This window comes from Squalius cephalus (assembly GCF_949319135.1).
Source record: "Squalius cephalus genome assembly, chromosome: 23".
In the NCBI taxonomy this organism is placed as follows: domain Eukaryota; kingdom Metazoa; phylum Chordata; class Actinopteri; order Cypriniformes; family Leuciscidae; genus Squalius; species Squalius cephalus.
The window spans coordinates 5430980-5448346 of NC_137144.1; the positions used below are offsets into that span (position 1 = coordinate 5430980).

At 42.9% G+C, this 17367-nt stretch overlaps 2 protein-coding genes across 2 annotated transcripts; both read left to right on the forward strand.

Annotated features, from left to right (window-relative positions):
- The first annotated feature begins 9219 nt into the window (after positions 1-9219).
- Positions 9220-9619, forward strand: LOC307151411 (histone H4). Its single transcript, XM_079859414.1, has one exon. It carries the CDS (start codon positions 9254-9256, stop codon positions 9563-9565), a length of 312 nt encoding a protein of 103 aa, XP_079715540.1. The 5' UTR covers positions 9220-9253; the 3' UTR covers positions 9566-9619.
- Positions 9620-10186: 567 nt separating this feature from the next.
- Positions 10187-10798, forward strand: LOC307151405 (histone H2B). The gene has a single exon (XM_079859408.1). It carries the CDS (start codon positions 10350-10352, stop codon positions 10722-10724), a length of 375 nt encoding a protein of 124 aa, XP_079715534.1. The 5' UTR covers positions 10187-10349; the 3' UTR covers positions 10725-10798.
- Positions 10799-17367: the final 6569 nt, after the last annotated feature.

A 17367-nucleotide genomic window follows, 5' to 3' on the forward strand; every position in this document is an offset into this window, starting at 1 on the left:
TTCAAATTTGGTGAGTGTAATCTTAAGGCCTTTGCGACGTAAAATTGCGAAGATCTTGCGTTTTCGTTGAAGGGTGTGTCCTCGGTGGCCTGACAAACGTACACCCAATTTCAGCCTTTTGGTGACATGATCAGATAAGTTCTGTCAATATTGCTTGCAGTTCCGATGTTGCTAGGCAACCACAGACAGCCTGCAGTAACTCAGGCATACAATTTCCAATCTGCCCCAAACTTCACATGTTTGATAAGAGTCCTGTTCTGAACACATGACCATGCTCATATTTGGTTATAGCAATAGCGCCACCTGCTGGTAGCAGGAAGTGTGGCAAATACAAATTACTTTGACAAGGAAGTGTGGCAAATACAAATTACTTTGACATAGTCCTCCTATATTTTGTTTTGTGGTGCTTAATTTAACCCCTTGTTTGGGTCTTAAATATAGACACCTTCTACCTTATTTTGTTTATTCTCAGGTTAGGTAAAGTCAGTCGAATTCGTTCTAAACAATAAGTATATCAATATCCATACTTACAATTCAGTCGAAAGACTGCTCCGTGGTTTAGTTCAGCTCAATATTTTGTAAAACAGAGACTTAAGGCAGGCGAGCTTCTTCATTTCAATTATATGTATTTTTTATTAAATACAGGTTAACTAGTTTACATAAACGGTACTAATATATAAAATAAAAATAAAAGTAAATCAAAACCAATTAATTTACAAGCTTTCATCTTCATGAGGCGCAATGGCAAGGCATCTAACACCGGAGAGGCCGTCCTTGGTGAATCAGCGTCTGACTTTGACATTCCTTACAATACTTTTTATAGTCCACACGCCCTCCACACAGATTCAGTCCTTTACAGACAATCTGTCCAATCCGAAGTCTTGAACTGTTCTCCGTTCTGGAAACCCCCTTCTAAACTCCATATATAAAGCTCTTTCCTTTGTTCTCCTTTGCTTGCTGCTCTGGACCCTCTGCCTTTCTCCTGCGCCTCATGCTCCTCATCAAACGGGTATTGCTTGCCATTTCTACTTTGCTAAGATACATGCTTTCTACTACTTAGTGTTATTACTACCTACTGTAGTTTATTCTTTCATTTGATTAAATGCTTAAACATCGAATATAGTATAGTCATTTCTTTCATGCATTATCACAATAAAAACTTTTACAATACAAGTTGCAGTGTTTTTCTTAATAAACCAGATTCATAACAAAAACTTTTACAATACAAGTTGCAGTGTTTTTCTCAATAAACACTCTCTCTTACAATTAACTCTCTCTTAAGTTACAATTGTGGTTATATCATATATAAGCCTATATATATGAGGCATTATAAAATAATAAATTGCATGTTCACTCAACAATTTACATACTGCCCACCGTGCTCTGTTTTCCTAAAGGCGCCGGGTGGCGGCGGCACGGGTGCGAGGGCCCTTTTCATCGCTGCTTGCAGCTTCTTCTTCTTCTTCTTCCTCTTCTTCTTCTTCTTCTTCTTCTCCAAAGTGAAACGCTTTTTAGAGGGCCTAAACATGCTCGAAAACTCATGAAACTTTGCACACACGCTTCAGAAGTGGTGAAAATGTACGTGTGATATGGGTTTCAGAATTGTGTGGGGCAAAATGGCTCAGTTATTGCCCCTACATTTTGCCCCGGCCCCTGGTTTCACGCACAGGTATGAAATTTGGTACATACATGTAATGACCCAATACCTACAAAAAAGTCTCTTGGAGCATAGCCCTAAACACAACAGGATGTCAGCTATTTTGAACTACTTCTCAGATTTTGGGCAGTTTTTGCCATTTCCTGATGTTGTACTTTAACGAACTCCTCCTACAGTTTTGATCTGATCCTCTTCAAATTTGGTGAGTGTAATCTTAAGGCCTTTGCGACGTTAAATTGCGAAGATCTTGAGTTTTCGTCAAAGGGTGTGCCCTCGGCGGCCTGACAAATGTAGATGTGCACACCCAATTTCAGCCTTTTGGTGATATATGCATCATCAGATAAGTTCTCTGTCAATATTGCTTGCAGTTCCGATGTTGCTAGGCAACCACAAACAGCATGCAGTAACTCATACAATGCAGGCATACAATGTCCAATCTGCCCCTAACTTCACTTGTTTGATAAGAGTCCTGTCCTGAACACATGACCGTGCTCATATTCGGTTATAGTAATAGCACCACATACTGGTAGCAGGAAGTGTGGTAAATACAAATGACTTTAACATAGTCCTCCTATATTTACATACTGCCCACCGTGCTCTGTTTTCCTAAAGGCGCCGGGTGGCGGTGGCACGCGTGCGAGGGCCCTTTTTATCGCTGCTTGCAGCTTTAATTATTATTTACATTTACTCACCCTCAAGTAGTTTTTGACTAAATCTGTATGATTTTCTTCATTACACACACACACACACACACACACACATATATATTTGAAATAAAAATATTACCAAACTGTTTATGGTCCCATTGACTTTTTTAATACTATGGAAGTCAATGGGACCAGCAACTGTTTGGTTACCAACATTATTATAAATATCTTGTTTTGTGTTCAACAGAAGAAAGAAATTCATACATGTTTAGTCAGAACAACTTGAGGGTGAGTAAATGATGACATAATTAAAATGTTGGGTGAATATGAAGAAACATGAACTAACAATGAGCAATACTTCTACAACATTTATTAATCTTAGTTAATCTCAACATTTACTAATACATTTTAAGATCAAAATGTTTATGTGTTAACATTAATACACTGAACTAACATGAAACATTTTCATTAACAAAGGCTAATAAAATATATTGTGCATTGTTAATTCATTTATTTTTAATGCATTAACTAATGTAAACAAATTAAACCTTATTGTAATGTTTCCAAGACATTTCAACAAACAATAATAGAACAAAAAATTAAGTCAGTTCTGGTAGGTCACGTTAGTCAAGCTCTCACCAGTGACTCTCAGCTTATCCACGTCTACCTATAGGAATACGACACCTATCACTGTATACATATATAAGCTCCTTCAGTATTATCAGCAGCTATCGCGTTTCTCAGGAGCTAATTATTTCCTCCATCCCCAGCTCCTCAATTCGTCCAGTCTGTATGGCATTCTGATTCCCCCTGAATCAGAATAAATTCTCGAATCATGTTGTACTTTAAATTCTTGAATTAATGATATCTGCATTCATTCATGCTCTCTGCTCTTATCCATGCTAGCCTGTCCTGACAGAATTATACACAAGTTCAATTGTAATAGGAGAAGCAACCAAAATGAGGATTTTCAACTCCAACGTGAAGTCTGTTCTCCTATATGGGTCGGAGACATGGAGAATGACCAAGCGCACACTGCAGAAGATCCAGACTTTCACCAATGGATGCCTAAGGCGCATATTCAAGATCTGGTGGCCTGACCGTCCCAACAATGAGGAGCTCTGGCAAAGAGCCAATCAAGAAAGCCATCACCCAGTAGATAGGGAGGAGAAAGTGGGGCTGGATTGGACACACATTACGCAAATCAATGAGTAATGTGACATGCCAGTCCCTCATTTGGAACCCTCAAGGAAGAAGAAAGAGAGGACAGTCCAAGAACAGCTGGAGGTGAGACACAGAGACAGAGCTGAAGAGGAGTGGTATCACCTGGACTCAAATAAAAAAGACAGCCCAAGACCGTGCCCGCTGGAGAATTGTTGTCGATGGCCTCTGCTCCAGGAGTAAATAAGTACAATTGCAATAGGCTATATAATAATAATAATAATAATAATAATAATAATAATAATAATAAATATAGCTGCGAGCAGCGATTACGGGCCCAAGCCGGTGGCACCGCAATCCTGGTGCCAGGGTGGCGGTACCGCCGGCTTTGGCCCTCCATCGCTGCTCGCAGCTATATTTATATTTATATATATATATACACACACACACACACACACATGCATATATATATATATATATATATATATATATATATATATATATACACACACACACACATACATATATATATATATATATATATATAAATAAATTTAAGGGACAAGACAGATAATTTTACTTGCCTGACCTGATTAGAACAAAGAAAAAAATAAAATAAAATAATAAGTAGGGGATCACTAAATCGAGAGAATATTCTGATTTTATGATACACTCAAAATATTCCACAACAAATCCTTTAAATGTAATGATATTCCGAACGGAACAAGAATAAAAAATAAACTATAAACAAAGCCAAAACGAAAAAAATAAATATAATAAAAAAAATTAATTTCAAGCAATCCATGGCATGATTTATTTATTTTTTGGACTAAAACATTCTGGCTTTTTTTAAACTCAAACATAATTCTTAAATTGAATAATAATAATAATAAAAGAATAAAATGGGTTTAGTTCTGATTTCGTTGAAATCGCTCGCTCTCCGTACCTAACTTTTCCTGAATACAATCACCATTGAAACTGTGACATTGATTTCATACAACAGGATATTAACAGTTAAAATGAAGTCATTTACATTTTAGATGCAATATTGACTGTTTTTGTTCTGTTTCAGCAGCGAAAATAGTTAAACAAAGATCACAGAAGAACGCATCTCACAGGAACGTGTTTTCTCATAACTGAATGATTCAGCATTTTGAACGAATTGGTTGACTCAAAGATTGAATGATCAATCCATAAACATCTGTTTATGTTTATGGATTGGATGTTTATGGATCCATGTTTATGGATCTGTATATGTTTATGGATTTCGAATCGTTTGAACGAATTAATCAATGACTCGCTCATTAAGACGGTCACTTGGCGACATCTAATGGCGGTTTAGTGTTGTTTAAAAGCATAATTCTTTCCAACGTGTGTGTGATTTGTGTGTGCACCATTATAAATGTCCGTGCGGACGTCCGTATTTTTCTTTCACTTTTATATTAGCGTTTTAAAAGCACCCGCTCGTGTCACACACGTCGATTAACCGGTGGGAAAATATCCTCAGACACATACCTAATAAATGTATATTTAAATACATTATTGGCCTAGCTGGTAAAAAGTTTTATATATTATTTTGATGTCCTTTTGGACACAAGAGGGCAGTATAGCCCTATGTATGACTTGAATTTTTTTTTTACTTTACTGTTTTAAAATTTAGAATAAAATTAGAATAAAATTCTTTTTAAAAACAGAATAAAATGGGTTTAGTTGTGATATTTGTATACTTTTATATAGAAATAAATGGTATAAAATTACATTTTTAGAAGATTTGAGGCTTTTAGTGCCTTTTGGAGGCTGATTTTGCAAAAAATCCACATTCAAACCAAAATATCTGACTTCCTGATGGTCGGAGCTAATGACTTTAAATTAGAAAGTTGTCCGGGTCGATGAGATCAACATACGTACTGAGTTGTGCTACTGTAGGTAAAACGACCCCCCCCCACACTTTTGTCAAAAGCATTTTGAAAGTGACACATTTCCTGCTGCCAGTTGGTGGCGCTTTAACTTTGACACACAATAGTTACATCCATCTGATCGGCCTCTTACCATGAACAAACTGCTGAAGTTTCATAAAGATCAGTTAATGTATGCATTAGTTATAACACTTCGTGTTTCTCTTTTCTCGCCATTAATTCGTTTCCTCGCCACGGCCAAACCGTTCGAGATATCAAAAATCCGTCCGCAATTTAGCATCCTCAATGTCTTGACTTCACGCTGACTGAGTTTGGAGGCGAATCGATGTATTTCCTTGGAGGAGTACATTAAATTCCACAGCAAGCGTTTCCAAACAACCCTAAATAGCCGACTTCCTGTTGGGCTGGCGTAAAACTTAGAGCACGAAAGTAGTTCGGCCCGATGAGATCTATATGTGTACCGAGTTTCAAATGAATTCATGCAAGCGTGTTTGATATATGGACCAAGTTTTAGAACCCCGTTCAAGGGGGCGCTGTTGAGCCCCCCTGCCACGCCCGGCTACCAGATTCAGCCCCGCCCTGATGGCCGCGGGTTCTGACCTGTGTGCAAAGTTTCAAGAGTTTTCGAGCACGTTTAGGGACCCAAAAGCCCCAGAAACCTTGAAAAACAAATGAAAAAGTAAATCTCACTCAACTGACAAATCACCCCCACCCCTCACACACTCAGAGACAGAGAGAGAGAGAAAATTCTCCAAAAAATCACATTCAAACCAAAATATCTGACTTTCTGTTGCTTTGAGCTAATAAGTGTAAATTAGAAAGTTGTCCGGCTCGATAAGAACAATATACATACCAAGTTTTGTGATTCTAGGTAAAACTAAGCCCCCATTTTTGACTAAAGGTGGCGCTACTGAGCCCCTCACCACGCCCGTTTCTGAAACTTTGCCCATGTCTACTGGATAATAAGTGTGATGTGTCTGTCGAGTTTCATGCAATTTCAAGTATGTTAAGAGTCTCAAAAGCATCAAAAAAGAATATTAAAGTTTGATGCGTTGCCATGGCAACAGTATCTAAGATATCAATAATCCTTTCACAGGTCTACATCTGCCGTGTGTCTACATTATACACATAAAGTTTGAAGCAAATCGGGTAAAAATAAGAGAGTGATTTCAAAGCATTTTGAAAGTGACACACTTCCTGCTGCCAGTTGGTGGCGCTATAACTTTGACTCACAATAGTCACATCCTTGTGTTCGGCCTCTCACAACGAACTCACTGCTGAAGTTTCATCAAGATCAGATAATGTATGCTGAAGTTATAACACACTTCCTGTGTCCCTTATTCGCCATAAATTCGTTTCCTTGCCACGGCCAAACCGTTCGAGATATCAAAAATCTGTCCGCAATTTAGCATCCTCAATGTCTTGACTTCATGCTGACCGAGTTTGGAGGCGATTGGATGAATTCTCTAGGAGGAGTACATTAAATTCCACAGCATGCGTTTCAAAACAACCCATAATAGCCGACTTCCTGTTGGGCTGGCGTAAAAAGTAAAAGTACGAAAGTTGTTCGGCCCGATGAGATCTATATGTGTACCGAGTTTCATATTATTACATGCAAGCGTGTCTGATTTATGGACCAAGTTTTCGGACCCCGTTCAAGGGGGCGCTGTCGAGCCCCCCTGCCACGCCCGGGTACCAGCTTCAGCCCGGCCCTGATGGCCGCGGGTTCTGACCCGTGTGCAAAGTTTCAAGAGTTTTCGAGCACGTTAAGGGTCTCAAAAGTGCCCGAAAGGTTGACAGAAAAATAATAATAATAATAATAATAATAATAATAATAATAAATAATCCTACCGAAAACAATAGGGCCTTCGCCCTTTCAGGGCTTGGGCCCTAATAATAAATAGGACATTTATCAACTTAACACTCTTGAAAATAACAGTTTACTTTTCAGTCCCATTGTTTCATTGCATGCTTATTAAAAAAGACTATATGTCTTCTCTAAATGAAAAGGAAATGTAAAGGGCTCTTTGAAATCTTTCAACTGTTCCGTGAGATTTCGGAGAGCCATTTCCCCGTTGTCCTCATCCATTTTGAGGAAAATAAGCTCTTCCACGGGGCCCCTGAACACGGAAGTATCCTTTTCACGGCCAATTTCATGTGTCTGATTATTGGGAGTTCCTTCATTAGAAAATGGCAAATAAATTATATAAAAAACCTTGGCTGTAGTTTGCTGGCCATGTGTTTTGGACGTTTTCTGTCCTGTAACACATGGTGTGGTTGATTTAGGCTTTTGGTTGAGATGTAGTGTGAGCTGGAGGGAAATAAGGAGATAGGCTTTCAGAGAAAACTCCAAAGTTCGAGAACTAGTGCCCATCATTTCCTAATATTTGAAAAGTCATGCTTTAAGACGGAAATATATAAAGACAACATTAAATATCAACAGCAACTATAGCATGAAATCCATGCAATTACTTGAGCTGAATTCAGTTCTTCTGGATTTAGTCAGTTTCTTCATGTAATCACAGACTTGATGATAGTGAGATCAGATCATACCGGCTGTTTTACAAACATCTCACTGGATTATAACAATTAATGGCAAAAGGAATTATTTCTGAGCAAATGTTCTGTGTTTCATGGTGCTGGACATTCAGACTTTGCGGAAAGTAGTATATTATTCAGTAAAATAAGCAATAAGCTGCCAATAACAATCGTCATTAATTGAACATTAACAACGTTATGGGAGGGTATGGGCTTTGTACGGAGGGAAAACATACAGAAAGCTTTAGTTTCTGCTCTGACAGCCGCAAGAACGTGTGTTAGAAATCAGGAATGGTGATTTTCCATCTTCAAACCAAACTTGGGTCTCCAGCCGATAAAGTTTAAATCCCATTTGGCTAGAGCACTTCTCATAATGTCTACGCATTAGGTCAGTAGGCGGAGAGTAGATGGTCTTTTGTGGCTGTTCGAACACATTCGACCACATGAGCGTTTACACTGGGAAAGCAATTCGGTCAAATGCGTTTTCTACCTCTGGAAGTGGTGGAAAGTGGACAAGCTTTACACATGTATTTAGCGTCGGCCATGTGATCCGAACGACCGAAACATATATTAATTCCAGGAGAAAACAGGACCTTAGACATGTCATACTTTTTACCTTAATAGAGCATCATGGGAGATACAACTCATGAAATCTATCAAAATATAGGCTATCAAATATAAGAAAATCAAAATAAAGAAAAACTCATTTGACTATGTTTTACTCAAGTCTTTTTATATCATAAGATGATATAAAAAGTGACATGAAATGATGTTTTGCTGATTATTTTCCAGTACTGATTAAGAGTCCAAATGTATGCAGTCAGTAAAGTTGTGAAAGAGTATCTCAAACATGATCCTGCATTTTAGCATAGCAGTTTTAATACAGTAATTTTGTCTCTGTCTTGTTTGTCATTGTTTGTGTTTAAGGAAAATAATACTTAAATGATACATGTACAAACACAAACAGGCATACACAGAAGATATAACAGATGTGCCACTCTGTATTTATTCATTTTACTTTTAATATTGTGATATGGCGTCTTCATTCACTTTGGTGAGTTTGTTGAAAATCACTTTTCATTATAAACCAGTTACTACTGTAAAATATATGATCTTTGTGAAATACATTTCACAATTTTTTATACGAAACAAAGGTCAGGGTTGGGATTAAATCACATGCCCTAGCTATATTTTGAGGGCGGGGTGTGTCATGTGACACGGCGCTGCATGGTTTCTGTCAGGTCCTGTAAGCGAATGTATAAGGCTTCCTTGTAACGCATAGAGCATCTCTTTATTGTCTTTCATTGATCGACGGAAAGTAGTCAAAGTGAAACATGTCTGGTAGAGGCAAAGGCGGTAAAGGACTCGGGAAAGGAGGCGCTAAGCGTCACCGTAAAGTTTTGCGCGATAACATCCAGGGAATCACCAAACCCGCCATTCGTCGTCTGGCTCGCCGCGGCGGCGTCAAGCGCATCTCCGGTCTGATCTACGAGGAGACCCGCGGAGTGTTGAAGGTGTTCCTGGAGAACGTGATCCGCGATGCCGTCACCTACACCGAGCACGCCAAGAGAAAGACCGTCACCGCCATGGATGTTGTGTACGCGCTGAAGAGACAGGGACGCACCCTGTACGGCTTCGGCGGATAAACGCCTGAAACCAGGAGAAACCACACAAACCCAACGGCTCTTTTAAGAGCCACACACTCTGCCACATAAAGAGGCAATGTTTTGACTTAAGTCAATCAGAGTCAAGTATAACATTTTATCTTTATCTGAATCCAGAATCAACTCCACCAAATAACGTTTCACAGTAATAAATCGAGACAGTATCAACAGATGGCACCTAAAAGTTGAAACATTTGTTTGTGTTTCACATGCTAATCACTTTAACGAATTTTCTTTTACGAAATTAACAAAAAAGCGATTAGATCAAAATAATATTAACGTACAGTTAGCAGAAGTGAGGATGTAGAAAATGTTACACAAACTGTCAAATGAGCTTATATTTGCCCTTTTCTGTCATTTAAACATTTCAACAATAGTTTCATGACCACCCACATGACCCCAGTTTCTCTTTCCCAAACTCCCTCAATGGATTTTTAAGGGGTTTTAAAATTACTCGGTGATGCAAAATATTGGAATCGCTTATTTAAAAAATAAAAAATAGAAAAACAATAATAAAAGAGCGGGAAACGAAACAACGGGGAATCTTGGGGAGTTGTGGGCGGGACTATTATTTATCCGCCTGTGATTGGCCCTCGTGATGCTTTGAGTTGTCCAATGAAGTACGAGTTTATGGGTTTGGCCTATGAAAACAGACAATCAGAGAAATCCCGTATCGCTTTGAAAATTAGCATAGGGCAGTGAATAAATACCTCTGCATCACACAAGAGGAAACATAACTTTGTCAGTCTTCTGATCTCGTATCATCATGCCTGAACCAGCAAAGTCCGCGCCCAAGAAGGGCTCAAAGAAGGCCGTCACCAAGACCGCCGGTAAGGGAGGAAAGAAGCGCAGAAAGTCAAGGAAGGAGAGTTACGCTATCTATGTGTACAAAGTCCTGAAGCAGGTTCATCCTGACACCGGCATCTCCTCCAAGGCGATGGGCATCATGAACTCCTTCGTCAACGACATCTTCGAGCGCATCGCCGGTGAGTCGTCTCGCCTCGCGCACTACAACAAGCGCTCCACCATCACTTCTAGAGAGATCCAGACCGCCGTGCGTCTGCTGCTGCCCGGAGAGCTGGCCAAACACGCCGTGTCCGAGGGCACAAAGGCCGTCACCAAATACACCAGCTCGAAGTGAGACGTGCCTGACTTCAACTAACCCAAAGGCTCTTTTAAGAGCCACCCATCTTCTCAGATAAAGAGATTTAATTCTAATAATTTCGATGAATCTTAATATTCACACTAACAACACTGTCTAAGCTTTGAGGACATTGAGGCTGAGCACGTTTCATAAACCTAATCCATCTTTCAGTCTGTCATTAATTAAAAAAAAAAAAAAAAAAAATGAAAGTAAGGTTTCATCTTTGTTTTCCTTGCTCCTTTACAAATTTATAGAGCATTTGTTTCCAGAAAATAAACACTGCTAAAACATAATTTTTCATCACGAATAGAGATACTTCAGTTATTATTGAATAATAACTTGAGATACAACACTGAACGAGTAATTATTTATATATGAGCAATGACTGTGCTAATGCCAGTGACAATATCTTATTGTTCATTGAATTGACATGCTAAAATAAGTTATATAGTATGAGCTCTAGCTGTTTATTTGAACTAAAATAGTTAAGAGGGCCACCACTCTTTAAGTGAATTGTTTAACCTAGTTGAAACAACAAATTAATATAAGCTATCATATCAATTTATTTGTGTTTATGCTACAATTTAAGTTCATCTAAATCAATGTTGTTTGTTGGTTGAAGATAATTTAATTAGAAGTTGTAACAACCGTTTGATTGATGCAAAATGTTTAATTTGCTTTAAGAGTTTATTATGTGGACTGGACAGAAAAATCCACAATACATGTACAGTGCAAGAAAATAAACTGTGAATATCATAGCAAAAATCAATTACTTCTGATTCTTATATCTTTTTTAATGCAAAGGATTGCTCTATAAGTTATGGTCATTGCTTAATATGTAAATTCTGAGGTTGCTGTTGTGCCCAATTATGACCATGAAGAAATGAGAAGCCATAGGAAATGGATAAGAGGCTATGCTTATTCATTGGAACAAAATAAAGATAAACAATGTTTGCATCAACATCTTTATGCATGGACTATGTTTGCACACGTTACTTGCTCACTCACTCATTCTTAATGGAAAGCCGTAACAATCAGAGTTCCTCTTTCAAGCACTTAACGCAAGTTATTTGTTTTCCAATCTATTGACTGATAGCTCTCCTGTCCTCATGTTGAGAGAAATCGTACTCGGTTACTATCGTAACCTCGGAGTATTGCGTAGCTATACGCAGTGGGGAAACTCCTTTTCCTCGATAATACTGAAGCCTAAAATGTAAAATGCATTTGCAGCTGCACAGCTAGCACAGTGTCTTGCTCACTCATATGCTGTGCTGCGGCAACTGCGACGTGAAGTGTGTCGCTGAAGGAGATAAATCTGCTATAATGGCTAATTCGGGCTCTAATATAGTTTTAGCCACGCCCAAATTGGCGGTCTCTGACATGTGTCGGCGCGCTGCTAGCTCATTGGCGCACACGTCAAAATGGGCGTGGCTAAGACTATATTAGAGCCTGAATTCGCCATTATAGCAGGTTCAAATCGACTGAAGCGACAAACTTGCCATGTTACTATAGTGCGGCCGGCTACGCAATACTCGTTCCGTTACTCTCAGGGAACCGAGGTTACGATAGTAACCAAGTACGTTCCCTTTCGAGAACGGTAACTTTGTATTGCGTAGCTATACCCAGTGGGGAAGCCATGTAAAACGCTGCACTATAGGTAACTGGTTGCTTACTGCAGCTCAGGACTCCTGAGCTCACAGAAACAAGCCAGAACCCAAAGTATATATATTGGAAAAGACCGGACAACGTCGGGTCTAATAATATATATAATGTCAGTAAACTCATACCCAACATAATATACCAATAAGACCGGACACCGTCGGGTCTATTAAGTATAAGGGATATCAGAACTGGCCAAAGGCGGGTTTTATAATAATAATGGATAATGTGCTTATGAACAGTGACATAACACGTAGATAAGACCAGACACCGTCGGGTCTTAATCATACCGAAAGGACCTTCGTTTGCAGGGAAGGTACCTCCATGTTATAGAACCTCATAATGTGGAAGGAGAGGACTAGCCGGCTGCCGCACAAATGACCTGAATAACCCATGACGAAGCCATGCCTCTAGTCGAATGGGCTCTAGTACCTATAGCGCAAATCTGACCCACTGAGGTGTATGCCAGAGATATGGCTAGGCGTGGATAAGACTATATTAGAGCCCGAATTCGCCATTATAGCAGATTTATCTCCTTCAGCGACACACTTTACGTCTCTGACTCCTCTGCAAGCCTTCGCTGTAGAAACAAGCCATTTACAGCCTGAGTTTTACAGCAGACTACACCTTCAACACCCGAAGTCGTTTTTCTCCTGTTTTCCGCTCTCCTGTGGCCATCTGACGATCGACGCATATCCTTTTCATTGCATTATTGCTACTGTGTTTGCGCTGCGTTCACATTAGGGGTGTCGCAATATACCGGTGTTTAACGATAATCGTGATATTCAAAGCAGGAAATATCGACATCGTGTTAATTTAGAGTGTGACAATATACCGGTATTGGCGATAACCACAATGGTAAAAATGAATAGGACTCTTATGATAACATGACACGTAAATACTCCAGCGCCAGTACCTGGTTGACCTCTCAGGTGGCAGTATTGCACCCGCGGACACCTATCAAATAAGAAGACGGCGCAGTGCACACCCGTGCCCGCGCAGCTACACTCTGAAACACTCTGTCCACACCCGAAAAAAGTAAGCTCGCCACAGTATGGAGTTCTTCGGCTTCAAAGAAAACAGCACCTTAAAGGGGGTCACACACCGGACGAGAAGCGCAGTGCCACGTCTTTAAAATTCGAACACATTATTCTCTATGAGTGTCCACACACCGGCGGTGCCATTCGGCTCTGTCCGCGGCACCCAGACACAGAAATTACCGCAACACAGAGCGCCATTTATATCGTTTTTATATTACATTTACATTATATTTGTCTCAAATCATCGTAAATGACTTCACCCTGTGCTGCAATATACATTTAATTTTACATTAATATACAGAAATCATCTGCTTGAATGAAAATTGCTGATGTTATCGGATTTTCAGGTCATATTCTCAATTCATTCAGTTAACGGATGCTCTGAGGTAAAGTGTTCAGATCACAGAGTCAGCAACTATTGTATTTAATTGTACAGTGCAATCATAACATAGTAGGCCTACAGACATTATCTTAATTTCATTATGTCCTTAAAAGGACACTCGGTTACTAACGTAACCTCGGTTCTCTCTAGAGAGGGAACGAGTGTTGCGTAAGTTTAGCTTACGCTACGGGAAAACTCCTTTTCTCGAGAATACTGAAGCAAAAAATTATCCTTTAATTTTTAGAATGTAAAACGCATTTGCTGCAGCAGGCAGACATAGGCGAGACAGCTCGCGCGCCTATTGGCTGCTCTGCGGCAACTGCTGCAACCTATCAGTGCGTCTTGGCATGACTCCAGCGCCAATGGGAAGCCTTCCCGCGCTGTCGTCATAGCCCGCCAGAACAGGGTGTGGCTTCGCCTATACAACCCCACTGCACAGGTTGCACAAGTGATTTCGTCTCCTTCAGCGAAGGACTTTGCTGGATCTAGAGAGAGCAACGCCGTATATCAGCATATCAGCGGGACGAGCTCGAGTCAAGGACCCGGCTGGATATTCGCCACCTTCGCTTGCCGTACCTGCTGCGCTCCCGGCGCTCATATCCTTTTACAATCTCTCCGTGTGTGTTCGCCGCTGCGACACGCACATTTTTTTTCCTCTAAAAGAGCTAAGGCATTTTTCAATGCCCATCATGTCCTGTGGCTCGTGCCGAGCCGTTCTCAGCGACGGGGACCGCCACGAGCTGTGCGCTTCTTGTCTTGGAAAGGACCACGCGGATCACGCGCTCGCCGAGGGCGGCTGCCGTGAGTGCGAATCTTTGCCTCTCTCGACCCTGCGGGCTCGACAGGCTTTGTTCGCCATCAAAACCGCTATCTCTACGCCTTCTGCTGGGCCGCGCCGTAAAAAGCGCCGCTCACAAAGGCCACCAGAAGTCTCTGTGAAAGAGCACTCGCCGGCGGCGTCCCCGCGAGCCTCTTTCTCTGAGTCCCCCGTCTCTTTTCTCGACGGCCAACGCCTCGCTGTCGTGGCGCCCGACGAGATGGAGCGGGACATCGCGGAGGACGACAGCTTTTCGATTCTGGCGTCCGAGAGTGAGGGCTGGTCAGGCTCCATCCCTGACCCCGCCCCGTCGACGCAGGAATCCAGCGTGAGGGCTTCTGTCAACGCCGAGCTTCTCCGTCTTATCACTAAGGCCGTAGAAGACCTCGCCCTCGAGTGGTCAACGCCCAAGGAGCCCGCGCCTAACAGGTTGGATGGCTGCTTTCTGCCTGGACGCCGCTCTGCACCTGTTTTGAGGCCCGCTCCCTTCCTCCCCGAACTGCATGATGAGCTCTCCAAGTCATGGGGAGCTCCATACTCAGCCAGGCTAAAATCCTCTGTCTCTTCGACGCTCTCTGCGGTTGACGGCGCGAAACACAGGGGATATCTTTGTGTTCCTCCCGTCGCCCTCTGCGGGATGGCGGTCCAAGCTGAGCCTACCCACTAAAGCCTGCCGAACGACTTCAACGCTGATCGGTCGCGCCTACGCCGCCGCCGGTCAAGCTGCCTCCGCTCTGCATACCATGGACGTTTTGCAGATCCACCAGGCCAACCTTCTCCGGTCACTGGACGAGGCTGGCCCATCTGCGGAGTGCGTGACGGACTTGAGGAGCGCAACAGATTTAGCTCTCAGAGCTACCAAGACCGCTGCTCAAGCTATCAGCCGCAACATGGCCGCTCTCACGTCACTGAGCGTCACCTGTGGCTAACGCTGTCCGACATGTCCGAGTCTGAACGCGCCACTTTCCTCGACGCTCCCGTGTCACCAGCGGGTTTGTTCGGTCCCTCGGTGAAGGGCTTCACGGAGCGTTTTACAGAGGTGCAGCAAACGTCCCAGGCCATGAGACATTTTCTGCCGCAGCGTTCTAGTTCCGCAGCAGGCCGCGCTAGGAAGCAGCCGCCCGCTCGGAAAACAGCACCCCCACCGCCTCCTCTGCCCACCTCACAACGCCAGGGTCGGGATGCACGTCAGCGTTCGCGCTCCGCCAGCCGCCGCAGACCGCCTCCCGCCCGGGGACCCAGGCACAAGCTCGCGCCGAGCTTTGAGCCTCCCAAGTCTTCCAAGCCACTCTAGGAAAACGCCGATGGTCAAGCCCCGCCGCGGCCGGACCGCCATCGAAGTATGCACGAACCCTCTCTCAGTTCCCTCAGCAGAGGCGACTCGAAGGGTGTATCCAGCAACCAACGAGTCAGTTCCACAACTCGCTCGCCTGCACATAAACGCCGTTCTCACGGCGACCCACATATCTCTCAAAAAGAGCATTATTTCGGGTCATATTCCGGCTCAGGCCGAAGGTGTCTTAAATGTAGGACAGGTGCCCACTGCCCAGTGCCCACCCCTACACGAAAACACTACCCTCATTGTGTGTCACACTCATTCAAGGTCGAAAACAATAAAGCTGGCTCAAGCCGCCCGACCGCTAAGTGTAAGAATTGTGCCCACTCCCCAGTGTTCACTCTTACACACAAGCACTACCCATGCAGTGTCCCACACCACCACAGGGTCCATATCAGTCAAACCGGCTCACGCCATTCATGTTCTAAGTGTAGGAAATGTGCCCGCTGTACAGCGCTCACCCCCGCTTGTGAATATGACTGTATCTGCGCCGCGCACACACGTAGAGCCCCAATGTGTGAGCGCGCGCGCTGCCAGTGTGGTGAGTGCAGGTCACATGTCTGCCTCTCAGCGCACACACTTTGTGAACAGCTCGCAGCGCCACGCGTCGCGAGCCCACAGAGCTGTATCTGTATCAAAGCAGCTGCCCGCGCTCACGACTGGGCCGCCAGTTACAGAAATACTGCGCGAAGCACTGTATGCCCCACTCGAAATGAACATGATGATCGAAGTACGTCATCATGGCTGGGTCTCCGGGTCCCCGAATATGAGGGACCACAACCCAGATTTCATTCTACCCCTGGCCATTCACGCGAAAGCGTGGGAAAGCATTCCAGGGGCTTCGGTGCTAAATATAGTGAAACGTGGATACTCGCTACAGTTCGCTCGCAGACCACCGCGCTTCATAGCCCGGGTCGAAACCTCGGTGAATCAGGAAGTAGCACACCAACTTCGCACCGAAATAGCGAATTTACTGAGAAAAGGGGCTGTGGAAGCAGTCCCCTCGGCAGGAAGCGAGTCGGGGTTTTACAGCCGTTACTTCTTAGTACCAAAGAAGGATGGCGGGCTCCGCCCTATACTAGATCTCAGACACCTGAACAAAGCGCTGGTGAAGCGCTCGTTCAAAATGATTACAACCAGACAAATTCTCGCTCGAATTCGACCCGGGGACTGGTTTATATCAGTGGATCTGAAGGATGCTTATTTTCAGATCCAAATAGCAGCCCGTCACAGGCCCTTCTTGAGGTTCGCCTTCGAGGGCCGGGCTTATCAGTACACCGTTCTTCCCTTCGGCCTGTCTTTGTCACCTCGTACATTTACGAAGTGCATGGACACGGCCCTCGCGCCCCTCAGACGAAGGGGCGTGAGAGTCCTGAACTATCTGGACGACTGGCTAATTATAGCAC